The sequence below is a fragment of the Sprattus sprattus genome (genome assembly GCF_963457725.1).
Source record: "Sprattus sprattus genome assembly, chromosome: 6".
Classification (NCBI taxonomy): domain Eukaryota; kingdom Metazoa; phylum Chordata; class Actinopteri; order Clupeiformes; family Clupeidae; genus Sprattus; species Sprattus sprattus.
In genome coordinates, this window is record NC_137925.1 from 22200204 (window position 1) to 22223826 (window position 23623).

At 43.6% G+C, this 23623-nt stretch overlaps 1 protein-coding gene across 1 annotated transcript in view; it reads left to right on the forward strand.

Annotated features, from left to right (window-relative positions):
- slc2a9l2 (solute carrier family 2 member 9, like 2) overlaps positions 1–23623 on the forward strand; it is a gene marked incomplete at both ends in the record, with an annotated part of 142313 nt that overhangs the window by 22934 nt on the left and 95756 nt on the right. Inside the window, 2 exons of the mRNA XM_080840899.1 lie at positions 4728–4878; positions 7874–8034. Coding sequence (XP_080697025.1) covers positions 4728–4878; positions 7874–8034 — 312 coding nt within the window. The remainder of the gene's footprint in view (positions 1–4727; positions 4879–7873; positions 8035–23623) is intronic.

Below are 23623 nucleotides of genomic sequence, written 5' to 3' on the forward strand. Positions count from 1 at the left end.
GCCCTATGTGAGTGACTATCAGCTAGGCATTACTGGGGAAGGTTTGCATCATTAACGACAGAAGCGACAAAGAGCAGTCCATACATAGAGGCCTAAATTGTATTGTATGTATTTATTGACACTATTCAGAACAAACTATACCACCTGGGGAATGTTGGAGACACACACATCTCTGAAGATGTTCAGTCTTAGTGTCAAATTAGTGGAAGTTTATCTGGTCGCTCTGCTGCTGATTGTGTTGGGGGCGTATGTTGTTTTCATGCTCATGATAAGCTAAGGGCTGATCCTGAACTTGGGCTGATGTAGGTCAAACGTTGCAAACAGTTAGCACTATCTCAACACACTAAACTTGCAAGTTAAGTATGTTGAGATAGTGCTGACTGTTTGTCAACGTTTGACCTACATTTTAGTTTGACACAGTTTAGAGTAAATTAATTCAAGACACTCTGCATTGCATTTCACCTGACCGAAACCGTAAAAACACATCATAGTAGAAGCAAAGTTATGTAACAGTTAATGGTAAGCCTGTGCAATAATACCCATCCCATCAGGTGTAATGATACCAATACATTAATTGTCAGTGATATCAAAAGTGTTACGTAATAATAACACACTGAGAGTTATTCGGTATACAGAATGATTAAATTGCTGAAAATGCTGACAAAAATAAAAAGGAATCTTTAAAGTGCACAAAACAGATGGATTTATCATGTGGACCACACCGTATTGAAAAGGGGATTCAGTGTGAGGCAATAAAATGTTCGAGAGACATTTTTTTTACAGACCGTTAAAGTCAGAGTGTGGATCAGAAGGACCAATAACTTGTCGTTTTGGCTGCGTCAGCAATTCGGTAGGGAACAGTGATGCACTGGGGACTGTGCTTCATTGCTAGCACTTTACCAAAAAACTAATACTTTATCCTCACATAACTCCTGTTAAAACACATTCACAACCCCTCGGCGTGCCTCTGCAGGTGGACACCTCGGCTGCAGCAGACTGTAGCACAGACCACTGGGTGGCGCCATTATGCTTTCAGGCTGACACGTCAGTTGCAGCTGTAAACGAGATGATCAAATTGGGCAGCCCAACTTTTTTTTTTATACGTCTGAAGGATGTCAGTCCAAAACCACTAACTCCTGTTCTCACATACTTGGGCTGAGGATTCCATCCGTCTGTTTGAGTTCCTCTCTTACCTTTTTTTTTTCTCCCCCCCTCTCTCTTTCTCTCTCTCTCGCTCTCTCTTTCTCTCTCTGTCTCTCTCTCTGTCTCTCTCTCTCTGTCTCTTTCTGTCTCTGTCTTAGAACCCTGAAGGTCAAACATGGACAAAATGGAAGAGGACAACAATAACAAGACTGTTCAGTCATCCCGTAAGGTGTGTTTGAGTATATGTGTGTTTGAGGGAGTCTGTGTTTTAGGGAGTCTGTGTGTTTGTGTTTGTGTGTATCTACCCATGTTAATGAATGCCACATATTGACCCTTATGGCAGTGGTTAAGGATGTTTGTTAGGTGGAAAGGTCCTGCCATAAACCCTTCTGTAAAAGGCACTGGTCTCTTCTGAACACCTAGAGCATGCTTCATATCAGCAGCTAGAGTGAACTGCCTGCTGCAGTTCTTACAAGGAGATCAGTGATTGTAACAGGTGAATGCACTTGACACTTGGATGTATGGAGGGGGGGGGGGATATCCCTTAGCATGTAAAGTAGGTCAGTTTATCGCTAGTGCTGCAATGAACATATGTCCAATTGATTGGACCTGCAGTCACTCTCTCTGGTTTCTCCTTCCGGCACTTGACCTTGTCCCACTTACATTCAGCAACTGCTGCATTATCTTATCATCCATATAAAGGGATAAAGCCATATATTTGCAGTTGTTATCCCATTGCAATGGATGTAGGTGGGGGATGTCTTAGGTGACGCTGCTATAGTCAAAGTCATTTATCCAGATTGGTTTAAAAGAAATAGTGATGTCTCCATAGCAAACCAGGGTCTTAAACAATCTAATTGAGTAATTCTTTACAAATATGCCACACATGTGTAGTTGAGTCTCTCTGGGATGTCAAGTGTAATGGCAAGTGCTTGGGAATGTGATTACGACGATTATTCACATGCATGTTGAGCAGTAGTTTCCCTGTCTAGATCTGTTTCCACGGAGGCTTCTGATGGCCAGGGAGTTCACAGATAAATGTATACACTAACCCTAGCCTCTGCGCTTAGGGCAAGCATAATTTAGATTCAGCGAATGAGGTCCCTGTCCCTGTTGAGCAATTTAAAAAATAGGTATCTGCATATCACACTGCATGAAATTTAATTAGCGAGAGTTTTCCTTGTATTTATTTTTGATATATGGATTTGTTTTGTGTCAGTGAGAGGAAATAGTCACATGCATTCTGCATATTTTTTACGGAAAAAAATACATGTTCCCTCACGCTGTCATAATGACCTTTAAGTTCATTTGAATCTTGGGAACATTTAAAATAGTCAACCGCAAGAAACATTTGTTTGTATTCTTGTTTGTGGTCCTTGAGCAAATGGTGATCTTTGTGATTATGCAATGAAATATTCATTCCATTGCTTTTTCCACCCACTCTTGTTTGCCACAGCGGACGTAGCCACATGTGCTCGGTAAGCTAAGCCAGGCATTCGTTGTCACTTCAATCGCACGCTCATTTCCGAGTCTAAAAATACATCCGGTGGGGCTCGCCAGCACGCTGGCTTCTACAGAGGAGTGGGAGCAGCAGTGTTGACTGCCGTGTGAACTTTAGCCTGAGGGTGCCAAAGCCACCAGCGCTTCTCCTGCTGTCACTTCTCCCTCCCTCCCCTTCTGAATATACTTTCCTGCTGTGCCTGTTCCTCATAGAACTTCTCTCCTCTTCCGCACCTAACGGTGTCTCATTATTTCTTACCTGTCCTACATGCTACTTCTTCCCTCATCCTCACCACATCCCTCTCCCTCTTACTGTTAATGCAGCAAAGCTGTGTTGGCTCCCATTGTGTTGCTACCTTTTCTTATTATTCCGCCTCTTCTTCTTCTTCTTCTTCTTCTTCTTCTTCTTCTTCTTCTTCTTCTTCTTCTTCTCCTCCTCCTCCTCCTTCATCTTCTTCTTCTTCTTCTTCTTCTTCTTCTTCTTCTTCATCTTCTTCTTTCGTCATTGGAGGCAGGAAGTTTACGGCAGCCCCTAGAACCGTATTTTTTAGACATTTTTCTAAACTTGGCACACTGACTAGGGACAGGTTTTATATCTGCACCTCGAATACTCTAGCACCACCAACGGGTTGAAGTTGGAGATGCCGTGGTGGTACCGTTGGATTCCCTGGAACTAACCCAGTTCAGAACACTCTTTGACATCTCTTTTATCATCCCGCCCATGTCTCGTGTGCTCCCGGTGTTACAATAGTGCTTTGTGGTGCACAGTGTGCAGATCACAGCACACTCTCGTCTCGTGCTTTCACAGGCAAACTCGCTCCAGTGTGAGAGTTAGGGAGATGGAGCTTCCTGTGCAGGACTCTGTCTTTCTTACTCAGTGCCACTGCTCTTTGTTGGTTTGGGTTTGTGGAGAGGGAGCATGTCTGTAAATGTGCTTTAGTGTTATGGAGATAACATACAGATAGCAAAGAGTTTACGAATGTACACACTTGCACACATTATTCACAAAGAGCAAGCATTCATGTTTGCATGCATGAGTTTTCCTGTTTGCATTTGCCTGTTTGTGGATGTGCATGGTTGTTCATGCAAACCCATATGAGCGTGTGTGTGTGTGTGTGTGTGTGTGTGTGTGTGTGTGTGTGTGTGTGTGTGTGTGTGTGTGTGTGTGTGTGCGTGTGTTTGTGTATGTGTGTGTGTGTGTGTGTGTGTGCAAGGCTTGCAGCCTTTTTGAAACCCTCCCTGTGAAAAGAGCATCTGTTTATACAGGGGCCGACAGGCTGAATAGCATCTGACGGGCCTGCTTGTTTTGCTCATACCCCATTAAGATGTTTGCTATTAATTAACATGGATTTGACTCACAGATGTCGCATCATATTAAAAGGCATGAGTCACAAAGATCAGTGAAGGGTGGATACAAGTCGTCATGATGCTGGAATTTTTATCATTTATTTGTCAAGCCTGAAATACAATCAACAGCAATTACTTCTCTTTCAAGCTTGTCAGTGACATTGCAATGGTTATAAACTGCTCACAAGTGTGTACTTATGAAGTGCCTTGTTTATTTTAGTGCGTGTAGTGAGTTCTATACAGTGAGTTCACAATCCAATCAATCAGTTAAATCAAGGCAGTACTGGTGTGTAGGTACAATGGGTACCAGCCTCACATGGGTACCAGAATAATGTAGGTTCCTGACATTATGAGCAGGCATCGGATAAATGTGGGTGCAACTGTGCAAATAGTAATACCATCTTTACGAGGCCACCAAGACAATATTGGTACTAACCTGACAACAGCACCAATTTGTTGGTAGTCTTACACGATTGGACAGGCATCAACCATTCAACTCAAAGGGAGATAAATTAAGTTGAACACATAGGGGGAGGCCACACAAAGTGTAGTTCCTTCCACAGTGGTCAGCATAAAGATCAACCACAGATCAGTCTCGTTTAATATGCATCATTTGGTTCATGTCTGTTACAACAGTAGAACTACTGCATCAATTAAATACATTTAGCATCAAGTGAATTACATATAGGTGGCTGGTTGTTTACTGTTTAATGTGTTGATGTCTCTTGCCCTCTCAGTTTAGCTTCATTTCTGTCTCTGTTTTCTACCATGTCTCAGTCTGCTCCACAGGGCCTGACCTTCACTCTAATAAGTGCTGCCTTCTTCGGAGCGCTGGGCTCATCTTATCTCTACGGCTACAACCTCTCCGTGGTCAATGCACCCGCAATCGTGAGTATCAAGACCACTCTCTCGCCTCTCGTAAGCTAGATGTGTAGCACCTTGGGCTTCGTCTTGACTCAGGTACTGAAGTGGCTGTCTATGCTGACGCTACACGGCAGGTGAAATGACAGGTTGTTTGGTTCAAAGGTTAAAAGGAATGTACATCTTTGTGTGTGACCGTCAGACAAAGTTTTGTTGCTCAATCAGTTCAGCGTTAATTGCTGTTTAATGAAGCCTCTTATTCTCCTCAGCTCAATCAAAAGTCTGTTGATAGTCAACACTGTGTGAGGTCCAAAGACAATCCAGATTCTGTGATTTGCAGAGTTTGGATGGATTAGGGGGTTGGAGGCTCACTGACACTTTTCTTTTGTTTCTGTAGAATGCTCGCTAGGGTTTGGAGCTTGCAATCAAAGCTGACATTTTAATAGTTGGCTTTCGACCAACCTCATTAAAATGTCCCAATTATGAGTGGCACCCCGTGGTTAGCATCGATCTGAAATGGACCACAGAGTCCCGTCCCCGCGCCCCCAGTCTGGGCGCCTGCACCCAGTTAAGTTTTGGGGAATTGAGCTCGAAAGTGTGAAGACAGGGCAGGCAACTTGGACGTTTACATAACTCAATTCAATTTTTCTCACCCTCCTTTAATATCTCTATCCCCCTTTCTCCTTTCTCTCTTTCCCCCATTCTGTCCTTATCTCTCTCTCACACACACACACACACACACGCACACACACGTGCACACACACACACACACACACACACACACACACACACACACACACACACACACACACACACACACACAGACGCACACACACACTGTTCTAAGAGACATGGTTGAATGAAGCTTGAAGCCCCAACAGACCCTTTTTAGAACAAGTCGCTGATTCCTGGACAGCTGGGCCCTGACAGAAAAGGCTGCAGCTGCGTCCCTAATCATCCCTCTCTCACTCTCTCTTTCTCCATTTCTCCATCCCTCTCTTGTCCTCTCTTTCTCCATTTCTCCATCCCTCTCTCACTCTCTCTGTCCACATTTCTCCATCCCTCTCTCTTCATTTCTCCATCCCTCTCTCACTCTCTCTGTCTCCATTTCTCCATCCCTCTCTCTCTCTCCATTAACTCCATCCCTCCCCTCTGCTCCACTCTTCTCCTGTCCACTCCAGGCTGCCCATTGCCCCTCCTCATAACCACAATTTCATGCTCTCCTGGCCTCAGAATGTGATCACAGTCCATTGTGTGTTAGGATCATTACAGTAAGTCACGACAGGGAGGCTGGCCATTCCAGCTCTCTTATCTGCAGTCCTTCCTGAAGCTGCGGGGGCCATTTTAACCAAGATACTGGAAAAGTCCTAAAACACTATGCCCGAGTGTGTGCTCTGTGGTCAGTCTATTTGCTTGCAAGCCTCTGTAGTTCAGCCGCTTTAGTGGCCGGGTATACTCTCTCCCTTGACATTTGTCTCACCCGATCTTTGGTTTTGCTGGGGAGAAATTTGGAGTTAGGAATGTGGAGTCATGAGAATTTGCTAGCTTCTGAATAATTGGCCCCATAGTGTGCCCATATCAGGAATCCTATGGACTGGAATGGAAATATAGGCATATGTATTCTGTTTAAATATTGCATCATGTAGTTCAAAGAAAGCTTTCTGACTGATGTGCAGACTAATTGGAAAATATCATCTGCACTAGTGTTCACTCAGCGCTATGTGTTGGGGGAATTCGGAAAAAGCCATGGAGTGAATGGATGTGTGCATCGTGTTCTCTCTGCTTAACCCCCTCCTATCCTACACTGCTGCTTTCCCCCAGCACTGCTTCATCTTTCCCGTCTCTCTTCTTTCCCGCCCTCACTCTCTATCTCTCTATCTACTTGAGCGGTAGCGTAAGCCATCCACCGATGCCCATCCAGAGCTGTCTGTTGGGCCAGTGCTCCTCAGGTTGTGTTTGGTCAGGTCTCCTGTTGAGCTGACCCCACCACCCCCCCGTCCCAGTCCACGGACACGTCTGAGTGCTTATACCTGAGGGCCTCCAGAGAGGGGCCACGTGCTCCGCCTCATTGGCCCCCAGCTGCCGCTCTCCACCCCGGCCCTATCCAGGTCACGTCTCCCCTGGTCTCTGTAGGAGTCCCTGGTGGGATGAGAGCAAAGACAGAAAAGAGATGAAGGGACTGGTGGGATTGGGGGGGTTGAGAGAAAAGACAGAAAGAGATGGGAGAAGGAACAGAGAGACGGTGGGTATGGGGGGAGGATGTGTTGGGGAAGAAAACGTCAGGAAAGAGGGGAAGAGAGAGGGGTGGGAGAACGACAGAATTAAAAAAAGATACCAGAGAATGGAAGAAAGACAGGGAACACAGTGAACCAGATAAGGAGGAGGAGGATAGGAGGGAATCATTAAGTAAGCGTGAAAAAAGCTACACGTTTTTTTCATTAGTGCTGTTGTCCATCATAGTGGGGTTTGCACTCGCTCCGTGTCACAGGTGAAATACAGTATGTACCGTTTGCAATATTGATTTGCGTCTCAGTCTGTCTGGCGAGGAGTGAAAGCCCTTAGTTACGCAGATACTTGCTGACCCCAGCAGCATCCCTGTTCTGTCTAGTCCATGACAGGTACAGCTTTAATGATGGTCCAGTGTGATAAGTGTTTTCTCTCTCCTGCTGTGTGTTTGAGGCAAACGCTAAAGCCTCATTTCACCTAGGGGTCTTGTCGTCAAGAGGAATTTAGTTGATGGTTGTTTGGTGAATGCACTGTAGGGTTGGATATTACCAGGGATCTCACAATTCACAACTGATGTCATCACTCTGTCATAATGTATTGCAACACAACATGTCATGATGCTCAACGGAATCAAACACTTCATATTGTGATCTATTGGCTATAGACTCGATGTACACATACACACGTTTGACACTCATCATGTTCAGCACCACAAACCCTTGTGTTACCTTTGTCAAATGCTGTATGTGTCAGGCCATCAGCACAAAGAATTTACATTTTCGTTTTGTCCTTGTAGTACATCAAAAGGTTTTACAATAAGACATGGATGGAGCGCTATGAGGAACCCATCGGAGCTGAGACGGTCACCCTGCTGTGGTCCATCACAGTGTCCATCTTCGCCATCGGGGGCCTGGTTGGCGCTTTCACTGTCCCCTTTCTCATCAAAGTTTTTGGAAGGTGAGAAAAGTATTTTCCTTTTCAAATAGAATACAAAAAAACAACAAGGTATCTATATATTTCTTTTGCTATATTTTAGCTGTTCTCTGGTGTCCATATATGACGTATGCCTTTTGTCATTATTTCTTAATAGATACATTGTTTTTGAGATATACTGTATTTAGCCAGTTTCCCATGAATTACATGTTCATAAGGGTGTAAGGATGTGTTTCATAAGCACATTAGGGTGTGAACTAATGCACGTTAAGTTCAGATGATCTCACAACATGGCGTGCACACATGCAGGCAAAGTTTGTTTAGATGAGCATGTTGGTTGGAGCTATGACCCTGAATGACCTTGTGTGTTGAGTGGCAGGAGATAGAAAAAGCGTCCAGTGGGTTTCAATTCCCTTTCGTTCTTATCCTTTTGCTTCTCTTTCCCCTCCCTACCTTTCAAAACCATCCTCACATCCTCCTGCTTCCTCCCCCATCTCTATCTCATTGATCCCTCGTTCCTGTTTCTCCCTCTCCTTCTCCCCCTCTCTTTCTCTCTTTTTCTCCTACCACTGTGTTATCTCTCCATCCCTGACATCTCCAAGTGCTCTTTCCTCTGCACACACACCGCAGGGAGACCCTGCTAGGAGGAACTGCTGGGTAATTTTAGCACTGGCCTCCCTGTGGAGAGCAGCTGATTCTTTTTGGTGGTTTGGTTTGGTTTAATGGACGCGCTTCCTGGGTTTCTTTCCCCCCTTGGTTCCTCGCCATCCATCATTCTGCCCTCTCGCACCGCCCATTCCCCACTCATTACAAGCCGTTGCAGAGTTTTAATTACTGGTGGCCAATCAGATTATCGGCCCGTGACTAATCGAGCCAACTGCTCCAGTAATTGTGAAAAAAAACAAAAAAAACGTATTAATGTATTCCTTTTAAATGGCTGCTAATATAGGCTGGATTGCGTGACCTGACTGTTCCCTTCGCCCTCCTAACTGGAGGAAGTGAGTGCTGTCAGAGGTCTCCCTAACATGGAGCCTCCATTAAGTGAGATGTTCTCACTCGTGCCTCGCTGTTCTGCCACTTTGCCCTCCCATCCCCTGTCCCCTCCTGGCCACAGGAGCTCTGACCAAGAAACTACATGGCTTTAAGGAGGATGGACACAAGTCCTACACGACCATCAGGGACATGGCCTTGTCCTTCTGTCGCTGTTCCTTTATGTCTCACTGCCTCGTAGATAAAATTAAGTAGCCTTGCCTTCTTCAAAAATGGAGAGTAGTAGTGTAGTAGTAGTAATCCAGCATCATCACATTCTTCGTAATCATCACATTACGGTTTTGATAGTTAAAGGTGCATTGTGTAAGATTAAGTGGCATCTAGTGGTGAGGTTGCTGAAAGTCCTGTGAAATGTGATCATTTAGATCAGTGGTTTTCAACTGGTTTTGTCCAAGGGACCACCATTCTGAATAGAAAGTAATCCGCGGCCCATTGATGTGCCAGTGATTCCCAAAACATTTTACAGTCCCGTACCCTTCTTTTTCATGTTTGTAACCACCGCCGCCACGCCCCCTCCCCCCGCACACATATTCTGCCTATAACACTTAAATATGTGAAATTATCAGGGTAGATCACTAACCGCCACAGACACGCACACATATTCCGTCTATAGCACTTGTCTCTTTGCTGAATATGGGTCTACATCAGTATTTTTGGCAATGCGACTTGGCTATTCAGACTATTAAGATTGACATTAAGATGTCTACGGGCCCAGGTATATTTATTTAAAATAAAAAAAGCCAATGGTGAACTGATCAACATAGGCTCATGTCGCCGACCCCTGCAATGCCGTCGCAAGGGGTGCAGACCCCTGGTTGAAAACCCCTGATTTAGATTAATATAGATTTTAGGGTTTGAATACTACAAAAGAAAAAGAATTTTCCATTGACCACACTTGGAAATATTACATACAGATAGTCACACCTCTGGAAACATTGAAATGACACCAAATGTTATCTATCTACTAAATACCAATTCCCTGCCCACTAATACCATATTCCTTGTCTTTTCTGATTTGAGAAATCCTACTCATGCTGCTCAATGCTACTGAAACAAGGATGGAAAAGGAAGTAATTCTTAAATAATCTACCGCAATGTCGCTGGCTTTTGTTGCCATTTCTCCACTACATTGTATTGCCTGGATTCAGTGCTCCTCTCTGGTAGTAAGATAAGTCTCTATCTGGATTCATAGAGAAGTTTCTATCTTTGGGCCTTCCATTGCATATTTCTATTTCTCTTCAGAAAGTCCCACCTTGGCAAAAATGAGTATGAGTAAATGTGTCTTTTACTTAAGTGTTCATTTATCTTCGTTTGTAGGAATTTAAAACCGCTGCATGTCATCTACAAGACGTCAAATTAGAAAGAGAGCCCGAGGATAAAAGAAAAATCTTAATGCTCTATTGAGCACGTTTATTGTCAGATTTAATAGAATGAGCATTTTACTGTTTTTTCTGGTTGTACTTGTGTAATCTGTCAGCTCAAAGTGGTTCTCCACCTACCCCTGCCGTCATTAGTGCGACATTCTCCTTGAGTAGTATCATCCTGTAGGCTGTGGTACATCAAGAGACTCTTTCATTTGTGTGAACTTTGTGAAGATTCACAACACTCACGAGTGTTTGTGTTTTAAAGGCAATTTAAAGTTTCGGAATCAACCACAAACCCTGGTAATAGGATCTCCGGAGAGGGTAGTGAGCAGAATACAAATGTTGCCAACAACAACCAAGAAGCTAAAAACTCGAGGTAAAACAAAGTAAACATTAATGTGCGACCGCAAAATGCCAACCCAAGTATTGACTGTATGTTGCCAATTCCGTAAATTCACATAGTGTTGGAGACTTGTGGATTTGCCGGAAATGTACGTGTCAACTGGGTGAGAGACGAGGTAGCTGATACCATGCAACCCTGCTGGACCTGCTGACAGGGCCTTGCTCTGACAAATAACAGCCGTTGCTACGCTCTACACGCCACAGGGCATAGCAGGCAATTTCCATATCAAACAATTCACTTGCCCCCTTCCAGTAATGAGACAATGATAGAATAGTCAACATGCGCGTTGACAGGTCAAGGAGATGCTGCTGCTATTAATGATTCAGAGTGAATAGGTTTCTAAGCTTGTGGTTGTTTGACAAAATGGTTTCCCCCCATATGTTGTACTAATATAGTACGATAATTGGTATACTTAATAAGAACACTTGATATGCCTTCTCAAAATGAGTCCCTTCAGTTTGTACATTCAAGCTGTCTCCTCTTGTCTTCTCAAGTTTCCCCAAGCAGTAAAGCATGCAAATGGAGCACTTATACTGTGCGTTACCTCTATAATTCTTGTGTCAGGCAGACGTACAGAGGTGTCTGCATGCTTGAGATTGTGGTATTAGGATGCTATCCGTTTGTTTACTTTCATGCAGTCTGCACTAATCTCTTCAATTAAATGTCTTTCATTTCTTGCGCATGCACTATATCTCAGGGGTGACCTAATGAAAGCATCAGTTGTAGCCATGTCTGCCTCGAATCTATCATGGCCTTGTGGTAGTCTGTTGTTTGGACATGTTATCCTTTGGGAATGTGGGTGCTGTGTTCAGTCAAATTTAATGATTGTTCCTCCTTTCCTTCATGTGGTAGCTGTGTTACTGCATGAAGTCGTTCTCTTGACATGATGTTAAGTGTAAGCACTATAAATGGCTTATCTTGTTCTCAGCGTAATGAGACACGAGTAGGTGATGAAGTCCTTAAAAAAAGAGCGATACGTTTTGTCCTAGAAAAAGTGTTTCATTCTTCCCTGTTGCCCTTTTCCGCCTTTTTTAGTTTTAGAGTTGTAGATAATACTACCTCAAAACTCATTCCAGCAACTGTGCACTAGGTTTAGCCTGACCTTTCATTATGAACCAAGTGCCATCTCATTAGGACTCCTTTAGTGCTCACTCTGAAGAAGTCGTCTTTTTTTCTGTCCTTCTCTGTCTCCCTCTCTCCCTCTCCCTTCCTCTCTCCCTCTCTCCCTCACTCTCTCTCTTCCTCTCTCCCTCTCTCTCTCTCTCTCTCTCTCTTTCTCTCTCTCTCTCTATGTACCTCTGTCTCTCTCTTTCTAGCTGCGCAATTTACTCAGTAGTAATGTTTTCGGCAACACCAGCTATTAAATCCGAATAAAACTGCATTATTACCTATCTCTATATGGAATACTGACCTTTGTGTTTTTTTCAGTCAACTGCCAAAAAACTATTCATATATACAGTGGTGGCCAAAATGATTAGAACACCTGGCAGATCTGTGAATAATTACCTTTTTTTGCCTCCAAAACATGATTTAATTTCATAATGTTCATGAAACATGCAGATGGCTGTTCTGAGCACAACAAATATCAAATGAAGTGAGTCCTACTGTTTTTATCCACTTTTAACTTTAATATGTGGTACGCCCACCTTTTGCAGCAATTACAGCAGCACATGTCTCTGGCATAGAGTCAATATATTTCTTGAGAACTTCAACACTAATGTTATCCCATGCCTTCTGCAACTCAAGCCAAAGGCTTTCCTTGGAAATTACAATAGATCTGTCAAGTTTATTTTCCAAATTGCCCTGAATTTGCTTGATGGGTTTGAAGTCCGGACTTTGAGAGGGCCGGTCCATCATTTTCAATGTTCCAGCAGATTCCTTGTCACCAGTAGATCCGGCAATAGTTAAAATAATGTTTAGGGTCATTGTCCTCTTGGAAAATAAATCCAGGCCCAATAAGACGTCTCCAAGAAGGAACTCCGTGCCTCACCAGAATGTTATGGTATACTTTTGTATTCATGATGCCATCAATTTAGCCAAAGTCACCTGTTCCTGAGGCTTAAATTGCACCCCACACTATAATACTACCCCCTTCTCGTTTAACTGTTGGCAAGAGACACTCATTTTTATACCTCTCCCCCTCACTTCGTGGAACACACACGCTTTGCTTGTTGCCAAACTATTCAAACCTGGACTCATCAGTACACAACACTTAAAACCAATCTTTCTTTGTCCATTTCTTGTGTTCTTTTGCAAATTTCAGGCGTTACACTCAATTGTTCTCTTTCAGTAATGTTTCTTTGCTGCTATTCTGCCAAAAAGTCCTTCTACTCCCAGTTTCCGACGGACAGTTCTTGAAGACACTGTTGCACCATTAGTCATTGTGATGTTGATCTCGTCACACAGTTCTTGTTAAATCTTTCTTCGGTCCTGAAGAATGAGAATTTTGAGATGCTTCACTTGTGTGTCTGAGAATTTATTTTTGAAACCTCTCCCCTTTGGGTTCTGGTGCCATGGTGGGCTAGTGTGTACTTTACAGTGCTTGGACTGCATCTCAAATCCTTGGCTATGCGGCAGTAACCCCAGCCAGCATAAAAAAAGCCTTTATTACAGTGCATGAAATGCCCTGTATTGTTATTCCTAGGCTTCTTCTTCTTCTTCTTCTTCTTCTTCTTCTTCTTCTTCTTCTTATTCTTGTTACCTTTTTCTGCGATTAATTCAGCCCGAACCGCTTAACGTAGAAACTTCATTCAAACTTTGTCGCGTAGGTCTTGTAAACGGCACTTATGCTATGTATTTTTCACTTTTCTAAACTTTATACTTTTTAAGATATTAAAGAAAAACGAATATAAATGTCTCCCATTGACTTACATTGGGCCATTATGACATCATAATAGGGTCTTTAAACTGGCTTGCACCTGTGCTTCACTGACAGCTGCACCAAATCAAAGGAACCTCTTCTCTCTCTGTCCCTCTCAATTTAACTGTAACTAGGAACATTAAAACACCATCCATTCTCTATTTTTTTTCTCTCCATCTCTCCATCTTTCTCTCTCAGTCAACTTTCTCTCACACTCAATCTCTCTTCAATCCATTTTTATCTCCTTTTTTCAATATTTTCACTCTCTCTTTATCTCTTCATCCAGAGCCACTCTTGTTCACTATTCTTTCCTTCTTCCACTCTTCTTTCCTTTCTTATTTTCTTCTTTCACTCTTCTTTCCTTTGTTCTTTCCTTCTTTCACTCTTCTTTCTTTTCTTATTTCCTTCTTCCACTCTTCTTTCCTTCCTTCACTCTTCTTTCCTTTCTTCTTTCATTATTTCACTCTTCTTTCTTTTCTTCTTTCCTCCTTCCACTCTTCTTTCCTTTCTTCACTCTTCTTTCTTTTCTTCTTTCCTTCTTTCACTCTTCTTTCCTTTCTTCTTTCCTTCTTCCGCTCTTCTCTCCTTTCTTCACTCTTCTTTCCTTTTGTCTTTCCTTCTTCCACTCTTCTTTCCTTTCTTCTTTCCTTCTTTCACTCTTCTTTCTTTTCTTCTTCCTTTCTTAACCTTTGCATTTCATGCACTGGTATTTCCTTCAGGAAATGCATTTTCTAGTTCGAACCTGTTGCTCACTCGTTAGCTCCTTCTTCACCTTAGCCATGTTCAAAGAGCAACATGTGCTTCAAGACTGCTTCTAGAGGCTTTGGATCTATACCATTTGGTGGTGCGGCCTCAGTGACAAAACCCTGATGTTACCAATCACTTAATGAGCAGGATAGGCCTTGTACATTCAAAAGAATCGCCGAGCTGTGTCCTGAGACTCTTGCCTCACCATCAATTTAACCACAATAACACCTGACAATGATTACACAAGTAATGTAGCTTCTTCTGTGCAGGAACATGATTGTGTGAAATTGACAGTGAAAAGGGCCTAGCTTGTTTTTGTACGGAAAATGACCTAAATCTCATTATGATGGCTCTATTCTATGGTTTATAGAGCACAATGATGACTTTGTAGATATTCCATAAGTTTTTAGGGTATTTTAACGGCCAATTCAACAAAAACAACTGAAAACTCTTAAATATGTCTAGTGTTCTAATAATTTTGGCCACCACTGTATATATATAGATACATAAATAAATAAATAGATAAATAAATGTGACTGACAGAAGGCTGACCAGATGGACTATATCTGTTACAAGCTCATTTAGGCTGTAATGGGGTTGGCAAACAGCCCAAGTGTTGATATGGGTCTGAACTGTGCTGTTGAAAACAAACCAGTGGTTGATTCCGTAGCACATTAAAAGTTGTTGCAGTCACATTTATAGTATCATATGTTCAGCATTGATAGAAAACCAAAGAACTGTTTCATACGGGAACCACAAAATAGCAGCTGTGCCATCCGCATTGCGGGTGGGGAACTACTGTTGTTGCCTACTTGGTGAGAAGTGAGTTTATTTCTTCTCTCAAAAGCCATAGTGCTATCTGTCACCCATGTCTTGACCACAGTGGAGAAATGGGGAGGGCGAAATCGAAACGGAAAATAATAACCCTTGGTAACCGTGCGTTGGCAGTGGAGAGAGAAGGGGGCTGATCCCTCCGGTTGCATGTATTTAGGTTCATTTAGCCAGAGACTGAATGAACACCAACATTGCACCTCTTTTATTTGAGGCACTGTTGCAAACACTGACACACACATGTCTTTTAATGTGTCTGAACTGGGGGCTTGACAAATTCCCCATCCCTGGTGCGGAACAAACCCTGGACAAACCTCTTGGGTGGCTGCAATGTCTCCCAAAAATTACAGCCCCTTCCGTGCTAACACCATAGCGAGGAAGAATTGGGTTTCTTCCTCCTCACCACAGTGTCCTTACAGTCTCCTTATCCGAGTAGCTCACATAATTTATGGCAGAGCAAAATAAGATGGGAAAACAACTAAATAAAGTGCGGCGTTCCATTCTTCCTCCCTCGATTTGTATCGTTGCCTAACGACATTGGTAAATAAAAGATGCACATTTGTTATGTTGATGAAATAAACAGTCCGTGGTTTGCAACCGAAAAAAAGTAATGAAAAAGGAGACCATCTGGGGCAGGATGAGGGGAAATAATTGCATTTTAGTTTGAACCAGCAAAATAGACTTAGGGGGTTGGAGAGCCATAACAAGGGGGCGAGCATCCACTGCCGGTCTTGGCTTAGCATCACGTCTGGGTAGAATGATTCGGTGCGCTGAGTGACTGTCAGAACAGGCACCCAGGTAGGTAGCTTTCCCTGTTTGACATCAGTGTGAGGTCAAAAAAGACCACCAGGTAGATAGCTGTCCCTGTTTGACATCAGCATGAGGTCATAACAGACCACCAGGTAGATAGCTGTCCCTGTTTGACATCAGCGTGAGGTCAGAACAGACCACCAGGTAGATAGCTGTCCCTGTTCGACATCAGCGTGAGGTCATAACAGACCACCAGGTAGATAGCTGTCCCTGTTTGACATCAGCGTGAGCCACAGGTTCTGCTGAGTCATGGCGGTGGTAGTCATCCCTCTGCCCAGCGACATGCGGAGAATGTAGTCTTCTTCGAGCGTTGACTCTCAAAAACAGTAATCCTTACAATTTTCTAGTGGTCCATGGATATTGACATGTTGCCAGCAATTGTTTGATGAGTCCATTCAGTTCGATTAGATGTGTTTTTTGTCTCAAGCTGAACATAGCCATTCAGTTAGTTAGTCTGTCTGCCACTCAATGGGTTTAACCACAGCATCCTACGCTTACTGTGACATCATTGCAGACCCTCTAAAGAGGTGCCTTCAGCCAGACTGGCAAGGTCTTGATTTCCAATACAATCTGTGTTCTACCCAGTAAATTGACTTAAAGGTAACTAAATATTAGAAAGAAACCAGAAAACATGAATCACGTTTCTTGTTTTATTTACGTATATATTTTTATTAATAAAATAAAATAATTCGTTTTTAATATTGGCTGAGTGAAAGCTTAGAAGTGCAGTGATGATACAGGAGATTGGGACTAAGCTCATGTGTGAGCTCTGACTGAGGAAATAGCAATGTGATCTGGCTATTTGGTATTGCTCAGGTAGGTCCAAACACTTTGAATGCTGACTCACTCGGCCCAGCTCATAGTCCTGCTCGTGACTCCTATGTGGTGAATTCTCTGCTGTGCAACCACTGTTTACTCACAAAGATGTGTGGAGGGTGGTGAGTGGTGTAAAAGTACCTGTAGTTATCAATGGGTGATGTTGAGAAAAGTAAACACACAGATGATAATACGTTCCCAGCGGGCCCCTTTGGAGGATCCTTGAAACTCAATTTAAGACATGTTAGTTTAGTCGAAAGTGCAACCACAACTTTTCGCCTCAAAGATAGTCTTGCCTTTTGTTATATTTGATTGGACGGGTTATCCGGGAACTCTGAAATGGCTGGGTCTGGCATGTTGTTTATTTTCCAAATCAGGCAGGCAAATCACCAATTTCCTAACATCAGGATCGTTACGCATCCAGGCAGGTGGTCCACGAGTTGCAAAGGGTGCAGGAATAACTGCATTTAGAGTGAGGTGATGAAGGCCATGAGCGATGTAGCGCATTCAGATTGGTTACTTTATTGACTTTTGTGTGTGTGTGTGTGTGTGTGTTAGTGTGTGTGTGTGTGTGTGTGTGTGTGTGTGTGTGTGTGTGTGTGTGTGTGTGTGTGTGTGTGTGTGTGTGTGTGTGTAGTCAGGCTCACATTCATGAGCAAGAGTGTGTGTCACACTTCATCAATCTTTGGAGGGTGCTTTGTTGGCTCTATTTCAAGATTGTTCCTAAGCACGACATGAAACACTTAATGTGTGCGTGCGTGCACGTGCATGCGTGCGTAGGGATGAGAACCTTTACGATTTTAACGATTCCGGTTCCTTATCGATTCCTGCTTATCGATTCGATTCCTTATCGATTCTCTTATCGATTCTTATTGGGTAAGGGGTGAAAAAAGAGCACAAACGTGTTTTTTACATTAATGTTCTTTTATATAAATTTCTAGAATGCTGCACACACCATAAACAGAATGTTTACATAAATAACCAAAAACTTTTATTAAAAAACAGACATTCTTGCCACTAAATATAAAACAACAATATTTAAATGCATATGTGGTGAGAGTGTCAACTCTATCGCTATAAATTGACATTGCAGAGCACTGTTGATTGCTATTTCACTCATTCACTCATCTATACTGTATAGATGAGTGTATGAGTGAATGAGTGAAATAGCAAACAACCCCTATACAACCCTTCCTCTGCTAACTACTGATCTTTCTTTTCCAGAGCAGATATACCTCAGGAAATGTCTCATAATTGTTGGAACATGCACAATGCATCCAGGTTTAGTTTAAGTTAGTCCAATCTAAACCCCTCCCTCATTGCACTCTTGAGATAAACAAAATCTGGCAATGAAATGGCACTAAAAAAATCGTTGAATTTTCTGATCTGACATGAAGCCCTTGTTATTGAGTAAAGGACTGTATATTTTCTTGTAGGTTGCTTGGTTGTATGGCTAATCGCGAACTATTATGCATAACGCTTCTAATAGCAATGTAGAACCCACTACAAACACAATAACGTACTGAAACATACTTACTTGTATCATGCACACAATGCCTCACATACGTATTTGAACAAAGATGATTCGCAAACTAGGCACTCAGTATATTTAAAACTTAACTATTGCTGCCACTGAATTGAAAGAGAAACATATCCATATCTAGGGAGCTGCAAGAGTTGCTAGGCAACGCCATTATTAACGGAGTCTTTTGCGATTCATCCCTGACTTACCAAGGTAAACGCCTCAAAATGTTTTATCATAACGGTGTTACTCGTGTGTTATCAGCAAACTTTCTAGAACCAACAGAGTGGAGGCAAGCACTGCCTCTGCCTCAAGCCAACGGCTGAAAATAGAAGATTCTACAGCTAAGCTAGCCTAAGTTATATGACAATGTCCAACATCGCCCATTCTGTTAAGCAATTAAATGCTAAGTTTAGTTATGGTTAACACGACAACGCAAACGTTTGCTGATAACACACGAGTAACACCTGTTATGATAAAACAGTTTGAGGAGTTTACCTCGGTAAGTTAGGGATGAAGCGCCGTCGTTAGTTGAGCTGCTGCAGGCATCAAAAACATGACAATCTTGTAATTTAATACCATGTTGTGTGCTCAAGTGCTTATTCATAGTAGATGTACCTCCTCCCTTTGACGAAATACATGTTGTACAGACGTTACAAGTGACCATGTTTGCATTTGTTCGAGTGAAATAAAGCCACACCTTAGATCGCTTCTGTCTAGTTGCCATTTCTGCTGCGGTCTGATTTTTTAAAGGAAGAGTTTGCGCATGCGCAAACGGCACAGAGGTCCGTTTACAGACCCGGTTATGAATTTGGCTAACGGTTCCAAAGATTCGGCTCATTAGGAACCGGTTCTAAACAAGAACCGGGTTTCGGTTCCCATCCCTATGCGTGCGTGTATGTGTGTAAGGAGATTGACAGGCATGGTGCAGTAAACAAGTTTAATTATAACATGTCATCTGATGCAAATACGAGGATCTGACCTGACATTCTTTGCCTCCCGTCGGACAGCTGTTGGGTTTGAGAGAAAGAGCTCTTATGGACCAACTTCTCTGTTGGAAGGATGTTATTCTATACAGTGCTTTCACAATTTTATTCAGCAATTTTTTTTATTATTCTGTTAAAGAATGTTTTTAAACGTCTCGGTTACTTACGTAACCTCGGTTCCTTTAGTGGAACCGCAGACATTACCAGATGGGAAGTGACTTAGTCACGCATCCAACTTCGAATACACTATTCATTCACGCCTGGAAGGCTGAGATGCGTCAATCATCTCCTGAGCCCGCCCCCTCAGGAGCGCATAAATATGAGCGCTTTGACGCATCTCGTTCTCTTGGAAACTTGAGCGTAACATGAAACACACCCACTCCAAGAACAAATGGACACTGTACACGCAAACTTGGTAATGTCTGCGGTTCCACTAAAGGAACCGAGGTTACGTAAGTAACCGAGACGTTCCTTGTCGTAGAACACTACGACATTACCAGATGGGAACCGTATCCCTTCACGCGTGAAAAATACAGTGTCAATAAACCTTAGCCAGCTCCTCGTACTTCTGACCTCCCAAGAGGTTCTCACGACAGCTGGCGGTTAACATCACGGGGCAATCCCTTCTTTACATAGGCTACAAGATATCTGATCACCAGCCTATGGGATTCCCCCTTATATCGGTTCATTTGCATTTATCATATAAAAGCTGATGAACACATACATTACTATGCCTTCCTTTCACGTAGCCAGAGTGATCTCCGATCACCTGCCTACATGAAAGAAGGAGTAGCCACATCTAACATATAGAATCTAACGAAAGTGTGGCGAGAATTCCAACTCGCAGCCTTACAAATATCCTCGACTGAGACGCCTTTCAATAAGGCCCAAGAGGATGAGACTCCCCGAGTAGAGTGCGCACGCAACTTTACCGGCGGCTCTAAAGATAAACTCTTAGCCAAAACAATAGCCTCCACAATCCAACGGGAAAGGCTAGGTTTTGAAAGAGGTCTGCCCCTCGCGTGTGCCCCAAAGCATACGAATAGTTGGTCAGATTTCCTGAAAGCACTGGTGCGTTTTATATAAAAGCGTACAGGGCACAGCTTATTCAAGCACTCCTCCTCCACCGAAGCGAAAGGGGGAGGCGAAAATACTGCCAACTCAATTACCTGATTGCGAAATGGAGTTGACACCACCTTAGGCGTGTAAGCGGCATTCGGACACATAACCACTTTGTCACCAGCAATCGCGAACTGTAGGCACGATGCGCTGACTGGCAGAGCTCGCAAGTCACCCACGCGGTTTGCTGACACCAAAGCCAACAACAGTGCGGTTTTAAATGAAACAAGTTTCATATCTACCGTCTCAAGGGGCTCGAACGGAGGACCTGTGAGAGCGCGAAAAACCACCAGCAGATCCCATGAGGGTACTAAGTGCCTTTCGGGCACTCTGAGACGCCTAACGCCAGCCATAAAGCGTGACGTTAGAGGGTGATTACCTGGAGTTTTACCATTAATGCCTGCATGGCAGGCCGAAATAGCCGCAAGGTAAACTTTGAGAGTGTAGGCTGCCCTCCCCGTCGTCAAATAACTGCTGCAGGAATTCTAAAATGACGCTCAGAGCGCAGTTGACAGGGTCGCACTGCCGCGCGACACACCATTGATCAAATCTGCGCCACTTCAGCGTATAGAGGGATCTTGTCGACAGAGCCCGAGCACTCTGTATTATGGACACCACTGCATCAGACAGCCCCGAAGCTATCAGCCTGCTCCTTTCAGGTGCCAGGCTCTGAGCTGCCACAGCTCCGGTCGGGGCTGCCATATCGTGCCGTGCGCCTGCGTCAGGAGATCTCTCCGTTGAGGCAGCGTCCATGGAGGTTGCACTGACATCCTGTATAGGTCCGCGCACCATGCTCGATTGTGCCAATGGGGGGCTATTAATATCAATCCTCTGCCCTCGTTCCTTATCCTGCTCAGCACCTGCTGAAGGAGAGAGATCGGGGGAAAAGCGTAAAGACGCATGTTCGGCCATTGGTGTCCCAGCGCGTCTACACCTGACGGGGGGTTGTTTCACCCCAGCGAGAACCAGAGCGGGCGTTCTCTCTGTTGGCAAACAGATCCACCTGAGCTCTGTGAAAACGTAGCCAGATCTGCTCGATCACCTGAGATCAGAGGCCGTTTACTGATTTTCCCTCGCAGATCGCACCCCACTCTGACGTGGATGCGTCAGTTGTTATCACTAAACGGCGTGTCACTATGCCCATCGGAGCTGCCGATGTAAAGAAGTGTGGCGTTTTCCAGATCGCCAGAGCTGTCAGGCACCTGGCATCCACTGTCACCCTCTTGCACCGGTTCCTGGTGGAACTGAGTTTTAAAGAAAGATACCACGTTTGTAAGGGGCGTGTGCAGGGGCGTAGCACCAGATTCTGGGCCCTATGCATAGTAGGTTCATAGCCCCCCCCCCCCCCCCCCCCCCAAAAAAAAAGAGTGCCACGCCCCCTCCCCCCTGACGGTGAAACTTTGCAAATTGAAGGTAGTTAGGAAATGGCTTCCCTTCCTTGTCTTTTGCTGTAATTTTATTTGTTTTTATGTTGCTTGCCAGTCTGTGAACAATTGTGTCTCTCTCTTCATTAGTTCATTTCTCTGTCCATAGTGCTGGATCTTCTGGCATACACTCCCTGGCGCTGCTCTGACTACTTTCTGACCTCTCTTCATCCCTTTCACTTTTCTCAGAATCTTCTCTGCTATCACTTCCTTCACTTGTGTCATCCTCTACCACATTTTCTCCATCTTCCTGGACAGAACCCTCTACAAGCATGAAGCATCTGATAGATATTACTGTAACAGGCAATTCCAATGTAGCCTAATTTTTGTGCCTGAACATGTTTAAAGGTAGAGTATGGGATGTTTTCCTGGAACACTTTTTACTATATTGCTTAAAATCCCCTTCACACCCTGATTGCAACAAAAAAAAGTCACCTTTGGATGGAACAGCCTGTGTTGCTATTTGCTAAACACATTAAGCCTACAGTATAAATAGCTAAAATGATGTACTTTCATTTTAAACTGCTCACCTTGCCTCAAGACCACAGTGTCAGAGGATGAGGGGTCTGCATCACTAGCTGCTTCTGAAACTGAGTGCCATGTTTCACAAGTTAACTTTGCTAGCCAACTAATTTGACAGCCTAACCTTATGAACTTATTGAGCCTAGACTAGCCCTACTTAATAAGGCTATTAGCCTAATTATGTTATGGCCTAACAAATATTAATTTAGCCAAATGTTCTAATTAGTATAGACCTACTATTGCAATGGTGTGGTAGGCTATGCATAAAAATGAAAGAATACCCGCACACTGTTGCTGCAGCTCCCGTGTATTTTATTGGCACAACGTTTCGACCATTGTTGGTCTTCGTCAGGTGTTCGTCAGGTGTCAGCAGCAACAGTGTGGGTATTCTTTCATTTTTACGGATCTCTTTTTACCCTGCACCTGGATTGGATGTGCGTGCAACACACTCTGCAACTGTGGAAGGCTATGCAAACAAACATGTATTTAGAGTTTACCTCAGATTACAGATAGGGCATGTTATTTCTAATTTTGTGTTATGCCGTTTTTAGCAATGACAATCGCAGTGGTATTGATTCGTTTTATTACCACATCATGAGTTCATTTAATGTAGGGTGTTTGCTTTCACATTCGGGCTCACCTTTCTTAGGAAAGAAGTCTGTTAGTAGTTGCTTTCCCTCGTCTCTTTTTCTCTCTCTTGCCTGCCTTTCTTTTCTTTTCTGAAACCCGGATTTAACGTTCTTGGACATCTTCAATGCGCACCGTTGCCTCAGTCGAATGAACGTTAACATTCGTCAAATGCGCCTATAGGTAAAAAGCACACTGAAGGCGGACTAAACCATTTTGTGCGTGAGCCGGGGGGGTGAGGGTCTCCAGACATTATATGTAGACTAGGACACACAATTCAATCCATCATTCAACCAATTTATTTACCCAAAACATTAAAATTATATTAGTTAGCAAGAAAATGTGGCCCTTTAAATGATATTAATATTTAAAGGAAAAATAAAATTCCACACTCCTCAAGGACCCTCCCCCAAAGAGGGCCCTGGTAACTCAGTCCCCTTTATCCCCCCCCTACGACGCCACTGGGCGTGTGTGTAGCATTCCGAGAGGAAACGCTATGGCAGCCGAAGCCATCATTCCTATCAGCCTTTGG